This window comes from Tripterygium wilfordii, chromosome 1, assembly GCF_013401445.1.
Source record: "Tripterygium wilfordii isolate XIE 37 chromosome 1, ASM1340144v1, whole genome shotgun sequence".
Classification (NCBI taxonomy): Eukaryota; Viridiplantae; Streptophyta; class Magnoliopsida; order Celastrales; family Celastraceae; genus Tripterygium; species Tripterygium wilfordii.
In genome coordinates this window covers 10,159,893-10,184,050 of record NC_052232.1, presented here as the reverse complement: position 1 = coordinate 10,184,050, position 24,158 = coordinate 10,159,893, and the positions used below count along the sequence as shown (strand labels likewise).

The following is a 24,158-nucleotide window of genomic DNA, read 5'->3' as shown; positions in this document are numbered from 1 at the left end:
CTTTCTAGCCTGGCACAGCATGGCTACGGACAAGGCAAGTTACATTAAGGATAGAGCACAAGATGCTATGAATGCGGCTTCGAACTTTATGCCCTCCGATAAGGACTTTCAAGCTTGGCATAGCGCGGCTGCGGACAAGGCAAGTTACATTAAAGAGAGAGCACAAGATGCTATGAATTTGGCTTCAAATTTGGCATCCGATAAGACAAGTGAGCTAGGCAATGGAAAATGGTGGGGAGAGAGCATATCGGACTCTTACAATGAGGCCAAGAAGAAGATGGGAGAGGCGTACGAGTCGGCCAAGAAGACCATGAGCGATGAAGCCAAGAGTAACTATGAAGCTGCCAAAGAGAAGGTGTCGCAGGCAGCAGCAGATATTGGAGTTGGTATGAGAAAGAGTACCGTGGAGCTTTGCGTGCCGAAGGTAGTATAGTAGCTCTTCATCCATGTAAGTAATCTGTAACTCCTAGTTATGGATTCCTTAATTTCCTCGAATAACTTGCTGTTATAAGGATCTTAGGCTTCTGTTGTAGGAATTGTCATTTTCCCCCCAATTTTACTTAATTTTTTCTTAAAGAGAACCTCATTTTTGAAAGTAATTAACCAGTGGATTTACGTCTGATTCTCAACTTTGACTGTATCTAGTGTGTAAAAATATAAGGTTATTGATAAAATAGTTAAAGATAACATATATACATGCATAGAGTTAGGCAATCGTTAGGAGTGCAAGTAGAAAGGAAATGACATATATTAGACGCTAACTCGCTAAGTGGACAAAACAATAGAAATCAAAAGTCAATTTATTGCAAGGAATCCTCAGCATGTTGACTATAAATGAAGAATAAGATAGGTTTTGTCGTTTCACCCAATAGATTTTGTCGTTTAGTTCCATAATAATTTTAACTGTTCTGATGAAAAGAAAGGGAAAAGAAGAAAAGGCGGTGCTGTCTATATATTTGCTGCTGGAGCCCTGGAGGGTCCATTATTATTTTCCTTGTCCTCCTTAGTATATATATTGCAGTTCCCCTATTTCATATAATTGTTTCTGGATTGCGTATAAGACCTTTGGCTATGTTCGAAAGTTGAAGCCAATCGACTTCCTTTCTCATCAGATCATATCAACTTTTGCCTACTTTTGAATGCTCCAATTAGAGTGAAACTTTGACCAAACTTTTGATCGAATCCATTAATTAGATAATTAATTTTTGGCATAAGTTTATTAAATTTCACAAAAATTATATTGTAATCTATTTTGGATACAATTTGTGTTATTCTAGCTAACATTTTCTCCACTCTCTTTACGTATGCTTGGAAAATAAAATGCATGGAACTTAAATTCAAATATAAAGCTATTTTTTTGTAAAAAAAAAAATTTAATATGGTCTTGAGCAGTTTAATCATCATACGGTTAGTCTTGGAACAAAAATTAATCTTCTCAAATCTCACTATTTCTCTCTCTAATTATGCATGTTATATATATATACATACACACACACACGTATATGTGTGTATATGTATATATATATATATATATATAACATCGGTCCAAAGATGAACTGTTGAAAGTGATGTATTATAATTTGTTAACATCAGATCTATCAATTTCATTCTCACATGAACTATTATATATCCCTAAATCATGGAGGTTCTTAGCGATAATAATTAATAAGATATGTGTGGTAGGGAAGGAAACCTTAATTGAAATTAATATCTGTCATCAAATAATAAAATTGGCCCCCTTTGTCTTAATTGAGTTCAGACGAAGAAATACAGGACTTACTCAGTCAATAATAATTAAAGTAATATTTTGAAATTTTTTTGAAAAAAAAACCCCTAGTATTTTCAATTATGAAACACATTAACTTGAAGAAAAACAAAATTAGGGTGTGAAGTCAACAAGTTTCAATACAAGATGAAAGTTGAAGTCATTAAGTGATGGATTAATCCAGTAAAATTATCAAGTGAATGTGTTAATTAATGAAATATGCTTCTAAATTGAACTCAGAAAATGGTAGAGTGCCCTAGCTAACCTATATCAATAATGATCCTAACAGTTGGTATCCTAGTTGCTCCTAACAGTTGGTATCCTAGTTGTTGAGATGTATGCACATAATTTCATATGTATTATGTGGGGCATGTGCGTCCAACATAACTCGGATATCATTTTTTAAACCAAAAATTTCCTCCAGTTCTTTAGGTTGTGCACATCAAAATTGCTAAATTATCATCAACTAATCAAATATATATATTTGTGAGCAACAATTGGGGATATAGAAACATTAGTCTCTTACACTTGTTTTCTTCTTCATGGCTTGTTTGTTGTTGTGCATCCACACTTTGAAAACCTGCCTTTTAACACCAACTTGCGAACAAAATTCTTGCACTTCTTGTTCATCTTGTCTCTGAATCTTCCACCCCAATTTATCAGCAAATTCAGTCATCTTGTCCTTCTGTTCTTGACTAAACTTGGTCCTGAATCTCTTTTTCGCCTGCCGCACAGACGTCTGCCCTCCCGACTGAAACATATTCAGATCTTCACTAGAAGACTCCGCAACTCCACCGCCCCCAAACGCCATCATCACCGGCGCAGTAGGCAGCCTACGATGATGCAATTGATGATGAGGTACTTGCTGCGGAGCAAAATTAGGTAATTGGGAAGGAGGAGCTGCCATGGTGGTTACATATTGTGTTGAAGAGGGCTCTCCATTAACTTCTTTTCTGTGAAAATTCCTGTGACATTCACACGCTGCGCATTTTAATGATTCTGCCGAGCTGCCTTCGCCGCTGGGCATGAATTCTCCGCATCCATCCACAACATGTCCTCCCATGTTGGCCGCGTGATTCTTCAGACATTCTCGATATCGGACGGTTGTGGTTGAGCTTGATGCAGTCGGCGATCTTACTATTGATCCGGTGGCTGTTGGTGTGGTTGTTGCAGCCGTAACCACGATTAATCGCGGTGAGCTCAGATCTTGTGGTTGTTGGGGTTGATTGAATCTTCTAGAAGGAGGAGAGTCTCCATTATAAACTAAAGAGTTTGGTCTCCCTATTTCCTTATCTTCGCCTCCTCCAACCTCCATTAAAACAAAGCTCGATCTGAATCTTGATCCAAGTTTCTTCTTTTTTTATTTCATCTACGGTCAAGAGGGATTCACTATCTCATCATTGTAATCATCTCCATGATTAAATCCTCCTCTTTAGTGTAATCTTTTCAACCCTAGCTAAGTCAGAATGATTAATTATTCTCCCCTAGCCCTAATTCTGATGTTTGACGTTTACCAGTACAAAACCCACTAACCCAAGCGTGAGCAAGTGATCGATCGATGGAAGAAAAAAATTATAAATGTTAAAAAGAAAAAACACTAAGATCTATAAACCTAATTAGGGAATAAATTTGTTATCTGGGTCCCTGGAAACAAGAGCTAAGTGAGAAAACTTACCTTGTAATGTATGAACAGTATAGTTGAAGTAACAGAGAGAGAGAGATGTAATTGCACTGTATCCAGGTTTGATGTGGAGATATAAGAAGGCTAATCTCAGTTAAGGAAGAGATGTAGAATCTTAAATTATCAGAACCGAGAGAGAGAGAGGGGGGGGGTGAAAAAGAGAGGACAGAGATGTGCGAGAAGGCTGTGTTTCCCAACATCCAATCTAACCAAATGAAGACTATCTATCAAAGGAACACAGGTGGGTTTGGTTTGTACTGCCAAAAGAAACAGTGATGGGTCTCTCACAGAACAACCGACAAGCTCATGTTAGTCCCTAGTCCCCCCTAGCTCCCCCTGCGTCCATGGTCCATCTCCCAATTATTGCCTCCTTCCCCTCCTGCCTCCACCTTCTCTCTCTCCAAATTAATCTCTTTTAGTTCCTAAAAAACCATTGATGTTTTAGATTTTAGGGTTTTGGGTCTGTAAAACCTGGATTAGTGAACAAAGAAGGGGTAGATCAGGGTGGGGGGAGAGAGAGGGGGACTTTTGTTGTGTTGTGTGTGGGGAAAGGAATTAAAAGTGTGAGAATGATGGTCCACTACACAGCATTTGTCCTTGTTATGTGTCAGATTCTCTCTATCCCTCCTTTCTTTGTTTCTCTCTCTACTCGAAGTGTGATGTTGCTGTTAAATATTTGGGTGATCACAGCATGATAAATTTATTTAAGTCGAATTATATAGATTCGGAAAGTCCCATTGAGATCGTTATGGTCACGTATTTCATTTTGATTCAATTTATATTGTCGTTAAACAAACAAAATTTGTGCGAGCAGATTTAACGATACAAATTTAGGCTCGCATTGAAGATTTCGGTGGTGGTGTTTGTATTGTATTGTGCGTCTGCTGCAATTTCTGCAAATTAGAATCTTTCTTTGTCTACGTTTACCAATCACTGAAGGACGCACTCCTCTCCTGTTACCATTGCTGGCTGGCTGGCATCTATCTCAGTCTGTCTCTCCCACTCTCTACTTTTGGCTTCGAGACACATTTCTTGTTTAGTTTTTCTTTCAATTATTTAATTTAATAATTCTATGAATTTCACTTAAATCATTAACTAAGCATTCTTGCATTTGGGCGATATTTTTTTATCTCCTTAAACAATCAATTTTTTCTCGATTCTATTCTACCCTTTAAAATTACATTGTCATGTCATTAGATAGGTGTACAGGTCGCCAGACGAATGGAAGCCATGTCATAAATTTTTGTCGGGGTTGTGACCGGAGGTTTGACTAGGTATAGGTGTAGAAATGAATAAGTAAATGAAACTATAATAGATAGATACCAAAAATTCCAAATTTAAAGATAGAAAAGAAAAGACGACACCATCGTATAAGTAAATATTCAATATAAGCCTAAATTTAGACCGTTAATTCTGTTAGCACAAAAAAATTTGCTTATAAAAATAGGAGAGAAAAGAAAACGTTAATAGTTTAATTACATAATCAAATACTTGCCATTTCATATTTGTGGTTTGCTATCTCTTGAGAAATGAAGATTATATAATTGAAATAAATGTTTTATAATTATGTGCTAGGCATGCGAATACGTATTGTGGAACCATTAAATAATTATAATTTAATCATTCCATTCCCTCTAATTATGTTATTGTACGAGAGTTGCATTCCACTTCTTACTATCTCCTAACACAACGATCGTTCAGTGTCGGGAATGACCTCCAATTTAATTGGTAATATATTTTCACACTTAGACATTAGTTTTAGGGTTCGATCACCTCCCAATCCAATGTATAAAAGACGGTCATTCAGCGTCACAAATTAGGAAACAAAATGTCAATGTCTATATTTAAACATATCGTGATCTTGCTTAATCTTTCCTATTATTTATTTAAATTATCTTCTAAACCATCTTTTGGGTGTCGTGGGAACAATTTCCGAGCAATTAAACATCAAAATCAATATTTTTTTTAAAAAAGATAATCTATCAAAATCAATATATTTTTTATACCAATCGAAAAAAATGTTCCCTTGCTGATTAATGCATATACGTGTCATCTGGGTTTTTTAACATGTGGAAAAAGCCCAACCAAGCACACAGTCATCTAGATTAATTTTGACTATCATATAATCATCGGTTAATTAAATCAGTGTTATTTAGTCTTCCCAACGTGTAGAAGGTGTAGTCATCAAGTAAGATAGTTCTGTTAGAATCTTAAATAAACATTTTAATACTGCTTTGTCCATTTTTGGTATGTACTTGTTTGATAGATTAATTAATAACGATGATTAATTTAATGATAAAGGAAAGTATTCAAGAGAAAATATGATTAATTTTTTAGACAATATAAATGGAATAATTTCATGAAGGAAAAGATATGTGGAATAATTATGCTAACGTTATGGACTTTTTTGGTTTTATTGAATATACTTTAACTTTTTTCTTTTAAAAGAGATAAATGCATGCTTTTAAGTTTTAACAACGTAGATATTTTATATAATGAAATTTCTATCTAAACTAACTGATGCGTAGTTATTTTCAAGTAGTTTGTATAGAGTTTCTCGACTCATTTAACATGTCAGGCAGGTTTATGCATTTTTAACCAAGTTTGAGTTTAGATTTAGTAGACTGTCTAAAGGACATGTCTACTAAGTTATTCTTGATACCCAAAAATAGTTCTAGAACCCTAGCCGACTAAAGTTGGGCACAAAGTCCTAATTTAGTTTCACCACAAAACCAACCCAAAAAACAAATCTTAAAAGTAATTAATTTTGAAGTTGAACAAATCTTTTACATAAACCAAGTGGAAGGGAGACCCACTTAACTTTGGACACTAGCTAAAAGACATCTATGAAGAAATGAAGCTACGGGCCTATGGCATATAACAGTACAAGGTTAACATGGTGGGGTGGTTGAGCTTTTTTCCCGAACCAGAATCAAGACAAGCGAATCTAATATTGGATCATGGTCACATCACCATATGCACGCGCTGCCTGGATTTATGCCTACTACACCGGTGCGTGCTCTATAGCTGGTGGACTTGCCAGCAAATGTAAGCAACTTTGGTATCCAACAAAGCCTTTGCTTTATCTTTCCCATGCTTTGTTTTTTACTGGAACTAGTTTTCTTTTTCTTTCTTTTTTCCCCAATTATCATGCTTTTAAAGGATTTTAAGTACAGTTTTAGATTTATGTTTATGAAAAGTAATATGGTGGTTGTGTCAATACTCTTCATATATATAATCTTGTCCCTTTATTGGATGGCACGTTTTATGTGTGTCTAATAAGTAATAAGTACATATGTATTCTTTGCCAAACATGAGGTAATGGGACTATGGGAGTTAAGCCTCCCTGTTCATTCCAAGAAAAGCCACTGTTCACCTCCTAACTTAACCACATAGATTAAGGTATGTGTGTGTTTTTTTTTTAAATTGATTGACTCGTGATTATGTGGAGATAAAGTCTACGTACACCATGTCTCTCCACATTTTCCCTGTCTTCAACCCCGTCCTGTAATATCACGCTCGAGTGGGTGGGGTCATAAGCCTCTGTAGTGTCAAGTTTGATGGTATTGGACGAGTTATTGAATGACGAGAGGGTTAAGTGCTCTAAATCCCATATCTTCCAAAAAAAGGAAGTGAAATGCAAAATATAATAGTTGAAACTTTCAAAACGAATGAATTGAAATACAAGCTAAAAAGACTAACCCCAAATCCCCCTCTTGATTTCCTTAAGTCGGCATTGTAAAGGTAGCAATTTCATTGCTTGGTGCATGCGAAGGAATGCGCGCACTAGTGAAATAGCTGTGAGCGAGTCAACTCTTGTATCAATAAAACTAGATTAGGAGCACCAAATATTGCACAAATACCTTGAGTTGTCATGTCAAATACTAAGATTTATTCAACTTCACATAAAATCAACAGTGGAAAAAAAAGTGGTCCATCTCTGCATATATTCATAATGGGAGATAGCTTCCATCCAAAATCAAAAACTTGTTCTATCGAATCTCCTCCTCCAATATTTAATCTCCTGTTCTGATTTTGATGTTTACTGTGATTAAACCACGACTTTGTTGTGTATTTTGGAGACCTGGGTGTCCTGAACCTTTTTTTCCACTCAAAACAGTTTCAATTAGGTTTTTTTTATTTATTTATTGAGGAGTCAACCAGTTCAACACGTCATTTGGAGAATTGATTGGGCTTAAATCTCAAGTCGTCAGAACATGTCACACACTACAATGACAACAGATAAAATTGAGTTGAAGCCCATGTGGATAGGGACTTGGAAGTGGGACAAGTCCATGGAACTAGAACTTCACAAGTAAATATCCTAACTGGTTGGTTCGAACTCTTGACCTCGGACACCGTACACCTTAAGTCCGGAGAGATAATCAACTAAGTTATGATCAAGTGGTTAGGTTGAATTAGTTAGGCGGAAAACTGTATGACACTTATTAGGTCCCTTAGCCACTCGAGATGACCAACGAGGAGACAAATTAATCTTAATTACAACGAACAACTCTCAAAGTGAAGGTTTATACCTTGTTAGAGAATGATTTGGAAATGTAATGGGAGACGTCTAAAGTCTTGTCCACTTAAATGGTCTGTCAGACATTCAGACACTCTGATATGAGATGTAACGAACTGAACCTCTATTATTGCTCTCAAGGTCAATAACTAACTTTACATATGTTGTATATCAAGCTGACAAGCTCCAATTTGATTTGGAATAAGTAACGTTTCACATGAGAGAGTCAATTCGGTGGTTGTGGTCGGACTCTACTATGTATTTTTGACCATATTTTTCACACAACCCTTTTATCTCTTCCTTTTATGAGTTCAGGTAACGGAAGGAGAAAAAGAAACCGAGTATAAGGTATAGAAGCAACATGATTTATTAGGGGACAACTCATGATGTTTATATCGATCTATTATGCGCTTCTTTGTATTTAGTATTGCGTAGACCTCATAAAATAACTGTCCAAACCCTACTATTATCTTTTGTTTATTTTTTCTAGAACAATCACCCTACCATATATCAGTACTAATTTACTAATGTTTTGTTCGGATGTGCTGCTGCAAGCCAGCGTGTAATAGAAAGAGCGGGCCAGAAGTCCAGGCCCAAACTCCTAATACTTTGTAGGGACTTTATATGAACTTTGGGCTCAGCTTAAGTAGCTAGGCCCAACTTTGGAGAAAGAAAACAAAGAGCAGGCCCAACTACTGAGTTTGCGAGAACCAAGTAACCAAATAGTCAAATACCAACCTAGGGAAATATCAGAGGGCAAAAAGAGGCCATGGGCCCAAAGCTTATTTTTTGAGAAAGCCCATGGGCCCAAAGCTGCGTAATGCGTCATTGCCAAATTCACATGTTCAGATTTATTTTTCCCACAGAAAAAGGGTAGACGAATTTGGAATCTTTGATGGGAGTCGATATTTACACACGATATGGAACTCAACGCACATAATTACTTAATACACTTTTAATTGGTTTTCAATACACACATTGAGTTTCCTAAAAAACCCTTTCGTACATATTAATTATATAATATTTAATATCCTAAACTACCCTTTCTCCATCCATATATATCTCAACTTCCTTCCTTTAATAATCATTAAAATATTTTCGACAGTTATTTCAAAATCAATTCTATAGATTAAGTTTAGAAAGTGGAGAAATAGACACAAAAGACTTGATATTATTGAATTATATTAAGGATAAATAGACAAAAAATACTTCATATTATTAGAAAAAATTCTAATAAAATCTTGCATACCTTTTTTGCAGTGAAACAACAAAGGGAATGTCAAATTACGATAACAATCTATTCTTAAATATACACCACACTCGAAAATAAAAGGATGGTAGTTAAAATTTCCATATTGGAGGATAAATCTTATGTCCTCCGCCGTCAAACATGGAAGGGTTTACCAATATCATATTAACAATATTAAAATAAAAAATTATATACTTACTTTATTGGGGGGATTTTGTCCAATATCGCTCTCTTCATTGTTTTTTACGAGATTCTTTGTAGTGTTGTTTTTTTTTCATAATTTTCAGCAAGTTTCCTCTTTTCTTCAATGTAACTAGGCGAAAACATTGAATTCTCTGTCATAATATTGTTCTTGTAATCCATGAATATCCAATATTGGGAAAAAGATGGAAGACTAAGAGAAGATAGGAGACGAGAGGAGAAGATCATTCGTATAAAAATTTAATTAAAAGATTTGGGTTACAAAGTTAAATTTAATTGTATTGTATTGAATAAAAAATATGGGTGCAAAAAGTAGATAGCTTTTAAAGTAATTTCATTTAAGAATAAATTGGTAAACTAAAATATTTTTTAAAAATATGTGTGTATTGAGTCCAAATTTGTGTGTAAATATCGGCACCGATCTTCGATCTACAAGTTTACATTTCATTTCAAAGGGCATTTCGTATGGTTAGTTTCAAGTTTAAACTTCAAAATGATGATTTAATTCACCATTTTCAGGCAATAAACCATGCTATCAACGTAAAAAGGGCCATAACCAGAGCTCTTGAATTAACGTATAAAGGGTTTACAGGGATCGAAACATCCAAGAACTGAAACCTCAAAATTACAAATTACAGAGCATCAATGGAAGTTCACACCTTGTGAATTTATTACGATGGTCGATGGTACTACTTTTTTTTCTTTGCAGGTCCAGTCAATGCTTTGGCCTCCATTAACCTCCACATGTACCAAGAACCAATAGACCTGTACGGCCTCCACTTCTCACAAGCTTGCTCCATCTGCAATGGCTTCGGTAGCTCCTTAAGTCCATACAAGACCTGCACGCCTTTTCTCACACCAAGATCCCCAACCGGCAGCACGTCCGGTCTGTGCAGAGAGAAGATCATGAACATATGCACAGACCAAACCCCAATCCCCTTCACCATAATCAACCTCGCTAAAAGCATATCATCGTCCATTGCGAGAATCGACGCATCCGATAAATCCCCTTTTGTGTATTTCTCAGATAGGTCGTGGAGGTAGCTCGCTTTTCGACCGGAGACCCCTACTTGACGGAGCTGTTGGGCGGAGAGGGCAAGTAATGTTTCAGGGGAGACACCAGAATCGCCGCCGCAGAGGGTGATGAATCGGTCGTAGATCGATTTGGCGGCTTTCGTGGCAAGCTGCTGGTAGAGGATGCTCTTTACTAGGGATTGGAATGGTGGGGATTGAGAATCGAATGTGGGTGGGTTGTATTTATCAATTAGGGCAGCGAGGAGAGGATCTGAGTTGCGAAGATGTTGCAGAGCCTGATTAATCTCGGGTTCGAGTGACGAGGGCTTTGTGATTGCCAAAGGCTGAGGAGAAGACTCAGAGGAGGCGTTGACCGGCGGCTCCTTACTGGTGATTGCGGGGTTGATGACTTTGCGGATTTTTCGGGATCGGAATGAGATTGTGGAGGAAGAGGGGGCGTTGTGAGATGCAAAGGTGGTGTCGGCGGCTACCGGTGGAGAGCGCGGTGGAGGATTGATTCGAGTACGCTTTGCCATTGAATGAGAGAAGCGACTGCAGGCGCTGCACAATCGACCCTCTATGAGTGAGTTTATGCGCATGATTCTTGAAGTCCACGGTTTTCAGCTTTTACCATTTCAAATACTTTGACTAGGGATAGGGGGGGCTGGAATATTTTTGGTGGTATTGTGTGAAATTAAGTAAATCTCAGCCATCCATTCCATTTAATGGCTGAGATTTAATATCTTTAAATCAAACTGTTAAGAGAACACTCTCTCCCATCAATCTCTTAAATCGAAACCTCACTAAGGGAGTAAGGGCACAGCAGGAGACGGCGACGGCGATCACTCTCACCAGAGAAGACGACGATAACGACTACTCTCACCAGCGGCAGCAACGACGAGGACACTAAGGGAACATATTCTTGTGTTTGGATTATTCTGTACTCTCGTTTGGGAGCAAATTCCAGTATTATACTTCCTCAAATAGCATATCCAGTTATCTGTTGACATTTGGTGGAAAACCAATTTTGGGAGATTAGAGGGAAGAGAGAACCCTGGTCTGGAGAGAGAAAATATGAGAGTATCTTTTAATCTTAGCCACAAGATTGAACCAATGGTTCAGATTTTAAAAAGTTTAAGAATTTCACCTATGGGCAATTCCAGCCCCCTATCCCCTTTGACTAGATGAAACTTCTTTACCATCTTTTTTTATTTGATGTTATGTGGACTAGGAGAAAGTAGTCTGATTTGATTTCCTTGTAAAATAATTCTGTAGCGTTTTGGTGGATTATAAAACTAAACTTAAATATTTGGGTGATTGCTTAATGATGAATCTCTATGAGACCAAATTGTATGAACTTGAAAAGTTTGGGTTCAATTTTGATTTTCACTGAAAACAACGAATTTGGGGTTCTACAATTCCCATAAATCTACAATTCACATATAATAATGAAGAAAAAGTCATACAAATTTAAAAAAAAATGTGGTGTGATATTGCACACCTCCCAAACTATTGTATTCAAATTTTAGAATCTATAATTTTAAACGAATTATGGAGCCCCCAACATATGCTGATCATCAACCCGAGTTTATGTTCATATCGAGTCCATCTAGAATTATTATAAATGAGAAAGAAAAATTGTTTAAAATTAGATCTTGTTGTTCCTCGTTGAATTTTCTTATGGTCGCTAAAATGTCTTCACAATAGTAGATTTAGAATTATGATAGATGAAAAGGAATAGTTATTTAAAATTATATCTTCTTGTTCCTGGTTGAATTTTCTTTGGTCCCCAAAATGTATTAAAAGAGTACATGATAAGGAAGAACAAAAAAATCTGTTTCACGTTAACCTGTTTAACAATAGAAAATAGAACAAATAAAAGAAATGGATAACAACAAATGTACTTCCAATGAGGATTCTGTCTCCGCTGGCTGGGAGACACGCAAGACATTTTATTGCAACATCGGCGTCCTTAACAGAAAAACCGATCCTCCTCACCTCTTCCGCAGAACAACCGTAATTATATCAAACAGTTGGTGTTCGCATTACCGGACCCCTTTGCCCTGTTTTGTTGAAAGAAACCGCCATAGTATTATTCTCCTTTTGCTCCTGCTCATCAATTGTATCAGAAATGGTCACACCTCTTGTCTCTGGCAAACTTACCATAAAAAATCCAGAGATCAACAATAGAGCACCAAACACTTTATAAGACAGCAACTCATCGTTCCTCCAGGAGGAAACAAGTACTGGCCCAAAGACCGCACCAAATATCAAGGACTGTCTCAGAGCCGTTGTGACAGAGTGCCTCAACCAAGTTTGGAACAATTCCACTGTGTATATCATGATTATGTTGTATGCAGTACTTGCACAAAAAAATGCGGCCAATTCCAATCCAATCTGAATTCCTCTTATTCTTATTAATGGAGTTATTACTTATTAGACCAAAAACCCCACCAAGTATGCCAACTGTGAGCAGAGAACCTTTCCTGCTCCACTTTTCAATCATCAAGAAAGTAAAAACACTTGAAGGTATCTCTAATAGAGCATTTAGAGTAACACTCAAGTAGAGGTTCATATCTAAGTTTCCTACCCCTAACGCCATACCAAAATACCCCAATCCTATACAAAATCCGGGCACTAATAACGCCACCATCCGTTTTAATGCCCATTTTTTCTTAAATAATTTCTTGATCATTGACCAATGGTTAGGCTTTGAAGTTTCTTCGTCAAGAGGCCTATCTGATTTGCTAAGCAGGCTTAGTGGTGCTAAATTTTTTTTTTCTATGGAAGACATTGCCAGACACGATAAGAATAACAATTTCTTGCGACCTATAGAAGAATCAGCAAATGCAGTTAGAACAAACCCACCTACCAAACAACCCATAAAGTATGAGGATGCAGGTAGTCCTTAACTTATTGCCATCGAAGTATGCAATTTGCAGGCAGTAGCATACACATTTTCCATCATTTTGACTTCTTCCCTTGTTTCTTCTTGATAACTTCATCAATGTACATTATACCCTTGCCCTTGTAAACTTCAGGAGGCTTGCAACTACGAACAGCGGCAGCAAATTGGTGCACCCTTTGCTTGTCTATTCCTGTACAGCAAACTACATTGTTCTTGAAACAGAAAACGCGAACTGCAGGAGGAACGGTTAGTTCAACCTCGTGACTGTACCCCAATTTGAGAAATAATTGGCCTCCCTCGGCTTCAGCCCTGGCTTTATATCCAACACCAACAATCTTCAGAAAACGAAAGAAATTGGATTCCATTATTATAGTGAGTGTGAATTGAAATCCTGGATTCTCCTGAGTGAATAAAAGAATCAGTTACAAGAAAGGAGAATTGCATATTTATTTTCAAATGAACACAATCTCTTCAAACATGGTATTTCTTGTAGGCAGTCATAAACTAAGAAACTGTAAAATCAGATGAAAAGACATATTTCACTCTAAACTAGAAGATACATAAATAATTTAAATAAAGATTGAATTAAGGGACTCAACATGAACAACAAAAAAGTCCACTTATTCACTGCATCATGATTCAAATTAGAAACCAATAAAAGATCCCACCATCAGTAGGAAGTCAAGTGTTAACAGGTCTTTCCGGTATCCAATTTGAAGGGACACACTCAAAGAACAAGTTGATAAAGTGGTCGAGATACATTCATTCATCAAACAGAAGAGAGTTTTGTAACAAGACAATGTTAAGAGAAATTATTAGGGTATTCCAAGCGCAGACATTTCGTCGAACTATTCGTGAGCACTAACACCAGCTCTGTCACAAACGAAATTCATACCAAATTCTATGGTACCACAGCTAACAAGATATAAATTCATTAGACTATGGAAAAATACACACACATCATTGCTGTTCTGATGTTGCCAACGCAACCAAAGTAAACAGAGTCTCTGATTAATCTTGAAATGATACATTTCGAACGAAGACTACTTCATTTAATTGAATCAACGCCATTAATATACTAAATCAGATAAAAGAAATGAAACCCAAAACTTCATTTAGATCAAACGACCATGGACCAGTTAACTGAAACGGGGAAAGAGTGAAGCTAAAGAAAAAAAAAATTAGAGTTACGCTCATACTTGGTAGGCGTTCCAATTGAAGGCGGAAGATGGAGGTCTCGAATGCTCCTCTACTGTGCAATCGGAAGGCTGAAGCAAGGGATTTCTTCTCCTGGTTCGATGAATCAAGTTTTTAGTTCTTAGTTTTTTACTAATATTTTAGGAACAATTATTGAATATTTTCTAATAACTAAAATATACAAAGATCAGTTTTCTAATTCCCATTGGATTTTGATATATGAGCCAAGCGAATTTATTCTCTTAAGCCCAATTGAGTGGGTTTGTCCATTGGGTTTTAACACATGGGCTATGCGCTTATCCTCTAAAGCCCATCAAAAAATTACGGGAAATAGTGAAATACTTGGGTTTTTAGCTGCTATTAACCTTGCTTTTGGCACATGAACTTGCACAATTAGCCTAAATTGCATTTGAAGAAGCTCATTGACTTGAGTCTTGAAGCACAATCCTGAATTCATAATGGGAGTATGTCTACATGCCATGGCATTTGCATAAGAAGCTTGTGAACTCATGACGGTAAGCCGGTAACAGCTGCATGAATCATCAAATTTTCAGTGCACAACAGAATCTAACAAATTTTCCATTCGTAGTACATTGGCTATTAAGGATTATTCTCCTACTGTTGTTGCTTGACTCTTGCCTATAACGTAGCTGGCAACTTTATACTAATATTCCTCCATTAATCAAGCAGCTGATTATGATGACTAGATCAACGGGACAGAACCGCTAGCTGGCAATTTTATCTATTAAGGAAGATTTGCCAGTTAAGGAAGATTCACCAGATTAAAGGGGAGTGACCAGACCTTGATTGATGGTAATCATATACGTTGACTGTAATACTTAGAATAGGAAAACGTATGTCATGGAAGCTAATTTCTAGGAGTTAGAATGATCTCACTCTTGTATATAACATCGGTTTACATCATAATGAAAACACACTTTTTATTTTTTTACAACAATTACGTTTCTTTACATGGTATCAAAGGTTTTAGGTTTCTCTTTCTCCTAAAACACCATCATCATTCTTCAGTCATCCTATTTTTCAATGGCCACCGACGGTGAGAAGACACCGGAGAAATCCGAGACACTCAACAATTCCGCTGCCAACAAGTTCGATGATCCGAACAATCCTTTGTACCTCCATCACTCGGATCAACCAGGATTGATCCTTGTTACACAGCTCTTAACTCAGAACAATTACCCTATCTGGAGCCATGCCATGCTCATGGCTCTCACCACCAAGAATAAAGACGGGTTTGTCAATGGTGTTATCACAAAACCTCTTTCTGGAACAGCAGAAGCAGTCCGACAGTGGACTCGTTGTAATCTACTCGTCAAAGGATGGATTCTCAACACAATTTCCCCGGCCATTGCAGAAAGTGTCATGTACAATGACACCGCTTTAGTACTTTGGAACGAGCTTCAAGAGTGATTCTCTCAAAACAACAGTGTGGATCTCTTTCATATTGAACAAGAAATTCATGACTATGTCCAAGGTGGCACAAATATTGGTGAATACTACACCAAGCTAAAAACTCTATAGGATAAGCGAGATGCATTAAGCCCTCTTCCACCTTGCACTGGTGACACAGCAAAGGCGCTATTCCAATATCAACAAACGCAGCGCACCATAAAGTTCCTCATGGGACTTAATGAAGTTTATGCCCCGGCTCGCGGACAAATTCTACTTATGGATCCTCTACCGTCGGTCAACAAGGTATTCTCTCTCATTACTCAGGATGAAAAACAACGGGCTGTTTCTTCGCAGGTTGTGGGCAGGACACCAGAATCTGTGGCCTTCGCTGTCAAGAATGGAACATCCCATTCTAACAGATCATATGCCCCAAGGAACGCCCATCTCAAATGTGACCGATGCAATATCACGGGACACACTACTGATAACTGCCGAGCACATCTAAAGTGTGACTATTGTGGTTTTAAAGGCCATACTGTTGATGCATGCCGTAAATTAAAGCGAGCCAACTTCCATGGAGACAAAAAGGGGAACTCGGGTTTTTCTTCCAAAGCCCATTATGCTGAATACAAGCCTGACAATTCTACATCAGAATCTCCATCTTACCACCTCACTGCAGATCAATATCATAATTTACTTGCTCTCATTGATCAGACCAAGACAACTTCCATGGCAAATCAAGTGAGCTCAGCCTCAACAATAAGCAACCTTTCAGGTACTGCGCCATGTGTCAATGTTTTTAGTTCCGAAACTGATTGGATCTTTGATACAGGAGCAACCGATCACATGGTATGCTCAACCCGGTTTATGCACTCCAGCACTCCCATTTCCCATCGTCATGTACATTTGCCAAACCAAGCTCTTGCTCGTGTCACCCACATAGGCACAATACGGTTCTCCGAAAATTTTATCCTATATAATGTGCTTTGTGTTCCCTCTTTTCGCTTAAATTTAATATCTGTCGCAAATCTTACCAAGACTTCCTCCTGTAATGCTACCTTCACTAATCATCTTTGTTTCATTCAGGACCGACACTCGGGGAAGACGATTGGGACGGGCGTTGAGCTAGAAGGCCTCTACTACTTGGATATCACAAAGACATCTGGGTGCTTCTCTGTTTCGGCAGCCGTCTCCACCAATCCTGATCTTTGGCATCAACGTCTTGGTCATCCTTCCAATAAAAGTTTGCAAGCTCTGTCTTTACTTACCAAGACTATTCCATTTTGTTCCGTTGATAGTTGTTCAATTTGTCCCCTTGCTAAACAGACTCGCAAACCTTTTAGTTTGAGTTCTATCAATACAAATGCAGTTTTTGAATTAATTCATGTTGATATATGGGGGGGTTACCATACACCCACACTCACTGGGTCAAAGTATTTTCTTACCATTGTTGATGATTTTTCGCGATGCACATGGGTCTATTTATTACATCGAAAATCCGATGCCCGTGATTCTCTCATTACATTCATTAATTTTGTTGCAACGCAATTTGCATCTCGAGTAAAAATCGTTCGCAGTGACAATGGCCCTGAGTTTTCCATGCCCCAATTTTTTTCTGACAAGGGTATCCTCCATCAAACCAGTTGTGTCTCTACTCCACAACAAAATGGAGTCGTTGAACGTAAACATCGACACCTCCTCAATGTTGCCCGAGCTCTCCTTTTTCAAGCCCATCTACCCAAGCATTTTTGGGGTGATGCAATCCTCACTGCTACATATCTCATTAATCGAACACCCACGCCAGTACTTCACGGCCGCACTCCTTTTGAAGTTTTTTTTAACAAACCACCAACCTACTCTCACCTTCGTGTTTTTGGTTGTCTCTGTTTTGCCTCCACTTACCCTCACCGTCCAGCCAAACTTGACCCTCGCTCTGTTCCCTGTTTATTCCTTGGTTATCCCTATGCCACCAAAGGTTACCGGGTATATGCATTAGATACAGGAAAAATTTTTCTCTCAAGAGATGTCATTTTCCATGAACATATTTTCCCTCACTATCCCTCAATTCCCCACCAAACACATCCACCCTCCCGACTTCTATCCACTCCTCCTTATGAAGATTGGACACATGCTGCCTCTTCTCCCTCTTCGACACCTTTACACACACCTGCCCCACTCATTTCCCCACCTGAACCAACCTCTCCTCCTACTCTTGTCCCCACACCAACCCCCATCCCCGATTCTGACCTTTCTTCTTCTGCCGTTACACCACCTATTGCCTCCCCTCCCACATTGCCTCCCTCTCCTCCAGTCTCTCTTTCTCCTGCACCACGGTTGCGCTGATCAACTCAAGCACCCAGCTACCTTCAGCATTACCACGTAGAGGCTTCCTTACCGTCTCGGTCTCTCCCTTCGTCCAACTCAGTGTCGACTGAACACAAAGGTATCTCTTATCCTTTATCTACCTGTATTACCTATGATAGACTCTCTCCTGCACACCGTGTTTTTGTCGCTTCCATTTCAGCTGTCAGGGAACCCACTTCCTTTGCCCAAGCAATTCAGGATCCCAAATGGCGTGCTGCCATGGATGACGAACTTCATGCCCTCACGGCAAATGGTACTTGGTCTCTTCAATCCTTACCTTCAAACAAGAAAGCTGTCGGCTGCAAATGGGTTTACAAAATCAAATTCCTTCATGATGGCACTATTGATCGCTACAAAGCTCGTTTGGTTGCCAAGGGTTATAGTCAAATTGAAGGGTTCGACTATCGGGAAACTTTTGCACCGGTTGCCAAGTTGGTCACCGTCCGTCTTTTACTTGCCATTGCTGCCACCAAGAATTGGTTTCTTCGCCAACTCGACGTTAGCAACGCCTTTCTTCATGGTGATTGATAGGTATGATAATACCTATTGTTTTTGGTAGAAATATCCCCCTCTTAAGCTTTCTTTTGATAAATAATGAGTGTATTTATGTTTTGATTTGTATTTCTGATAGGTTGATTGCGGTTTGGATGAAAAGTGATGAAAAAAGGGCTGAACTGAAGAAAATGTCCACCGACCTTCGTGTGTTCAAATACTTATAACTTTTTGTCACGTTATCGGAATCAAGCGAAATAAAAGGCATTGGAAACTAGACATCTCAAGCTTTCCGTAGACGCTAAAATCGTGCAAATCGGACGTCGTATGGAGATTGTGGAATCATTCCACGCCTAGGCGCAATATTTGTGCACGCCCAGTATCACTTGTGCACGCCCAGTCCAGCGAGTTGGGCGTGAATTTGAAGTTGTGCACGCCTAGGATTGCGCCTAGGCGTGCGCCTAGGCGTGCGCCTAGGCGTGGTGCGCCTAGGCGTGAATACAACGCGCCTAGGCGCACAAGACAGTTTTTTGGTATGTTTTAATTCGCGAACTTGCCGAGCCGCAGGAGTTTTTAGACCTAGAACTGAGTTTCTGGAGAGCGAAAGCAGAGGGGGAGGCGACTCTTGGAGCTAGGAGGAGAGATTCTTCAGCTCAACTTGGATCTACTCAACTAATTGGGTTTATTCATGATTTTCTCATCTCTCCTTTTGTGTTTTTCTCTCATTATGTGTAACTAAACCTCTTGTGCCAAGGCTAGGATGAAGCCTTGGGTTTGATGACTTTGTTTATGACTTGATTTACATATATATGAGTTGATTTGGGTATAAATCTTGTGTTTCTATGTTTGATTGCAATTTCTTCATGCTTGTGGTGTTTGGCCAACACTTTAGGTTTTTGGATGAAATTGTTTGGAGAATTTGCTTAGACAATAATATGTCAAGTAGATTATGCTTCTTGAAACACTTGATTATGAATGTGTCTCCCTTTAATTAGGTGACAATTTGTATGAATTCTAATCTCCATAGAACTCCATGAATTCCTATGCATGTTTAGACCAATAAGATGGCTAGAATGTATTTAGGAATATCCGACCTAGACCAATAAGATGGCTAGTAATCGATTTTAGGGAGATTTGGCTTAAGTGCGCTAAAACCGACTTAGGTACGGATTCGTTATGCCCGAATTAGCAAATATGTGTGTGAATTTGTGTCATTGCAAGTCATTTCCCAAGGGGGATTCCAAAGCCTTGGTGTTCATCTCATTCATCTCATTTGCATTAGTTGCATCTTTATTCTAAGAAAATACCAAAAACACTTTGCTATTTGCTTGTCTTAGTTTAATTACCCAACCAAACAATCTTGAGTTGAACTTTACTTTTGTTTGCATTGTCCATACGTACATACAAATATAAATTTGGATTAGATATAACACCGTCCCTGTGGATTCGACCCTTGCTTATCATTGTGCTGTAGTCGCCGACTAGTACACTTGCTAGTAAGGTTAATTTAGACCCAACAAGTTTATGGCGCCGTTGCCGGGGAGGGTTGCTTATATTTGATCCATTCTTGTTTATATACATAGATACTTACATACTTAGTTTAGCTCTTTCTTTCTTGATAATTAGTGATCTTTATACTTTTCTTTCTTGTTTGTAGTTCATGCAAGGAAGGCGTTCTCAAGATACAGAAATTCTTCCTGTTGATCTAGACTTGGAACGTGCACGAAGGAACAAGAGAGACAAGGATCTTCTTGAGGAGAAATCTTCCACTCGTTCTATTTCTCCTACATCCAGCTCTAGTTCGTCTAGTGACAAAATTTTGGGAGAACATTCTGAACAAGCAAGCATGGCTGAAAATCGTGAAGAAGTTGGCAACAATGCAAATGCTCCTGTTACTATCATGGACTACTCTATGCCACAATTCTCTACTAGACAATCTTGCATCATATTACCAACCATTCCGCCAAATCTATCTTATGAGCTTAAATGTCATGTGATTAACATGCTCCCATCATTCTCAGGAGCGGAAAATCAAGATGCTAGTGATCACATTGATAATTTTCTGGAGATTTGTGGCACTCAAAAAATTCAAGGCATATCTGAAGAGTTCATACGGTTGAAGCTATTTCCTTTTTCTCTTAAGGAAAGTGCTAAGATCTGGTTCAAGACTCTGCCACCAAATTCTATCACTTCTTGGGAACAACTTTCTGCTAAGTTTATTCAGAAGTTCTATACTCAGTCAAGGACACAGAGGCTTAGGGATCAGATTTTCCATTTCAGGCAGAACAAGGGAGAACCACTTTTTAAGGCTTGGGAGCGATATAAAACTTTATTGATTGGTTGCCCACATCATCAATTCTTGCCATGGCAGATTATATCATACTTTTACCAACATCTGGCTGATGAATGCCGCCATAGGTTAGATGCAGCTGCTGGAGGAAATATTATGGCTAAGGAACCAACTGAAGCCAATGAAATTATTGAGACTGTGGTGGCAAATTCCTCACAATGGGATAATCGTGATCTTGATGCTCCTAGACACATGGTTTATGAGGCTAGTGGTTCAAATACAGAGATGGCATCTGTGGCTAGGAAATTGGATGCGGTAGTGACTTTGCTGAGCAGAAATTTGGATCCTTGCGGCATTTGTGGAGGCACCGATCATCCTACTCATGTATGTTCTAGAAGTGGGACATTTCCTGAAGCGGAAGTTAATGCAGTTCAACCTTTTCATAGGCAGCAGAATGATCCCTTTTCTCACACATATAACCCAGGATGGAAGAATCATCCCAATTTCTCCTATGCTTCACCCCAGAATTTCAATCAAGGGCCCAGACCTTGGCAAGCTCCACGACAAGAAGCACCTTCTCAAGATGCAAGGAAGTTTACTATGGAGGACCTTATTTCCCAGCTTGCTCAATCACAAGTCACAATGCAACATTCCCAAGCAGAGATGAGCAAGTCAATGACTCAGTTGCAACAAACTGTTTCCAGTAATACTCAATCTATCGCAAAGCTTGAAATGCAAGTAGGACAACTTGCTCATGCCTTGAGTGAAAGACAGCCAGGAAAGCTGCCGAGTCAACCTGAGGTAAATCCTAAGCAGTATGAGGATGCTAATGCTATTACTGTTTTGCGAAGTGGGAAAAATGTGGATAACAAAATTGAGTATAAAAAGCTTGAAGGTGAGAATCATGATGAGCCTATAGTGGTGGAGCCAAGTGCTTCCAAAATACCTCATGTTGAGAAGGAAAAGCCGGAAGTAGAAGAGTATGTTCCAAAAGTGCCTTTTCCATCTCGTCTTGCCCCAGCTAAGAAAAGCAAGTATAATCGGGATATTTTTGAAGTTTTGAAGAAAGTGGAGATTAATATTCCACTCATTGAGGCAATTAAGTCTATTCCCGCATATGCAAAATTTTTGAAGGAGTTGTGCACTAACAAAAGGAAGATAGGTGATCATGAAGAAGTATTTCTCTCCGAAGAAACGAGTGCTATTTTACAAAAGAAGCTCCCGCCCAAATTAAAAGATCCGGGTAGCTTTACCATTCCTTGTATTATTGGAGAGAAAGAAATTGAAAAGGCCTTGATGGATCTTGGTGCAAGTGTAAATATCATGCCTTATTCTGTTTACACTACTTTGAAGATAGGTGAGTTGAAACCAACTTCAGTCACTCTCCAACTAGCTGATCGCTCTTTAGTGCATCCTTTTGGGTTAGTTGAAGATGTTTTAGTAAAGGTGGGTGATTTTGTTATTCCGGTGGATTTTCTGGTGCTTGATATGGAGGGTGAACCTAATCCGACAAGAGATGTACCACTCATTCTAGGCCGTGGTTTTATGGCTACCACAAAGACCATTATAGATGTGGAAAAGGGCATGCTCACAATGACAGTCTTTGACAAGACCATTGAGTTCAAAATTTTTAAGGCTATGAAGAGTCCGGATGTCATTAGAGAATGCCTTCATGTTGATATGGTAGGCCATGAGAGAGTGAATTTATTGACAAAAACGGCTTCAAGTGATGAGGTTGTTGAATATGTGGATGGTGATAGCAATGAAGGCAAAAAGACCCCATCATCACCAATATCCAACGAGCTCATGGCTACTTCCCTTGTTACTAGCAAGCTATCTCCAACTTTGAAAGGCATGCGGACAAGAGCAAGGAAGTTGAAAAAGGCACGGTCCAAAACAATGTTGAGAGGTAAAGTGTGTGCTCCTTTTGAGACATTGAAATTGTCTATCCATGGTACTTTCACGATAACGAATTCTAAGATAGAAAAAGGGTGGAAATTTGTGGCTCGTCAATTTCAATTCTGTGGGCCAAATGTTTCGGGGATTCTGAATGGAAAGTATCCTGTGCACCATCCTCCTTGATTTGTTTCCCAAGAATTGTTGTGAAGGTGTTGAGGCTTGTGGTGATTTCTCCAAATCAGGTTGTCTCTCTCCTTATCTAAAACGAGTGTTGTGTTTAAGCTTTCTCCCTCCCTTTATTTATTTGTATTGATGACCATGCATGTTCTTAAAGTTTGGGGTGAGAGTTTGCTTAAATTATTAAGTGTTGATGCATACATGGTTGATTTTGTAGGTACAACTACGTCTGGCTGAAGACATTAAACTTAGCGCTACTTGGGAGGCAACCCAATGAAGTATATCCTTTTGTGTATCCTTTTGTTCTTCATTATTCCATTTTTATTGACAAAATCTTGTGTGGATGTTAGTTTGAATGTGTTGGAATCTGGCTGCAGGAAAGTTTAAATTTCTGGGCATTATGTTTACAGCCAGACCACGCCTAGGCGCGTATTGTGAACGCCTAGGCGCGTATTGTGCACGCCTAGGCGCACCTTATACACGCCTAGGCGTGTGTGTTTACAAAAAAAAAAAACAAAAAAAAAAAAAAAAAAAAAGGTCATATGCAAGAAAGGGTTCATGAAGACATTGAAGAATTGTGGCTAGGCCAGTACCCCAATCCACTCGATGCATGACTCCAACCCCCAGGTTGTATTGTTTCAACTTGTCCTCTTTTTAGTGCATTATTACATTGTTATGTTTTGCATTGAGGACAATGCATTCTTTAAAGTGTGGGGTGGTGGACTGCATATGGATTATCTTGTGCCAAATTTCACATGATTTTTGTTGTAGCTGAATTTAAAAAAAAAAAAAAAAAAAAAAAAAAAAAAAATTCAGTGCTGGAATCTTGCATATTTATGGGAATTTTCTGTTGAATTGAGTGCTATATTGAAATGCAGCTGATCTTGGTTTGTGGAACCCATCTTATCCTTCTATATGCTTGACGTCTACTCTATTGGATAATCACTTGAATTCACTTGCACAAGAATGTATGCTTGTGGGGTATG

The 24,158-nt window shown here is 38.5% G+C and overlaps 3 protein-coding genes and 1 non-coding gene across 4 annotated transcripts; all 4 read right to left on the bottom strand.

Moving 5' to 3' along the window:
* Positions 1-2,221: 2,221 nt before the first annotated feature.
* LOC120004096 (zinc-finger homeodomain protein 5) lies at positions 2,222-3,973 on the bottom strand. Its single transcript, XM_038853343.1, has one exon. It carries the CDS (start codon positions 3,078-3,080, stop codon positions 2,280-2,282), a length of 801 nt encoding a protein of 266 aa, XP_038709271.1. The 5' UTR covers positions 3,081-3,973; the 3' UTR covers positions 2,222-2,279.
* Positions 3,974-9,953: 5,980 nt separating this feature from the next.
* Positions 9,954-11,103, bottom strand: LOC120004087 (DNA-3-methyladenine glycosylase 1). The gene has a single exon (XM_038853331.1). It carries the CDS (start codon positions 11,029-11,031, stop codon positions 10,108-10,110), a length of 924 nt encoding a protein of 307 aa, XP_038709259.1. The 5' UTR covers positions 11,032-11,103; the 3' UTR covers positions 9,954-10,107.
* A 1,166-nt stretch (positions 11,104-12,269) lies between these two features.
* Positions 12,270-15,129, bottom strand: LOC120001356 (60S ribosomal protein L6, mitochondrial-like). The gene is made up of 3 exons (XM_038849635.1): positions 14,903-15,129; positions 14,540-14,630; positions 12,270-13,741 (listed from the first exon to the last, which is right to left on the bottom strand). The coding sequence occupies exons 1-3, from the start codon at positions 15,046-15,048 to the stop codon at positions 13,397-13,399; spliced, it is 582 nt and encodes a 193-aa protein (XP_038705563.1). The 5' UTR covers positions 15,049-15,129; the 3' UTR covers positions 12,270-13,396.
* A 5,928-nt stretch (positions 15,130-21,057) lies between these two features.
* On the bottom strand, positions 21,058-21,164 carry LOC120004300. Its single transcript, XR_005469493.1, has one exon. It is a non-coding gene; the product is annotated as a small nucleolar RNA R71 (small nucleolar RNA).
* Between the last annotated feature and the right edge of the window lie 2,994 nt (positions 21,165-24,158).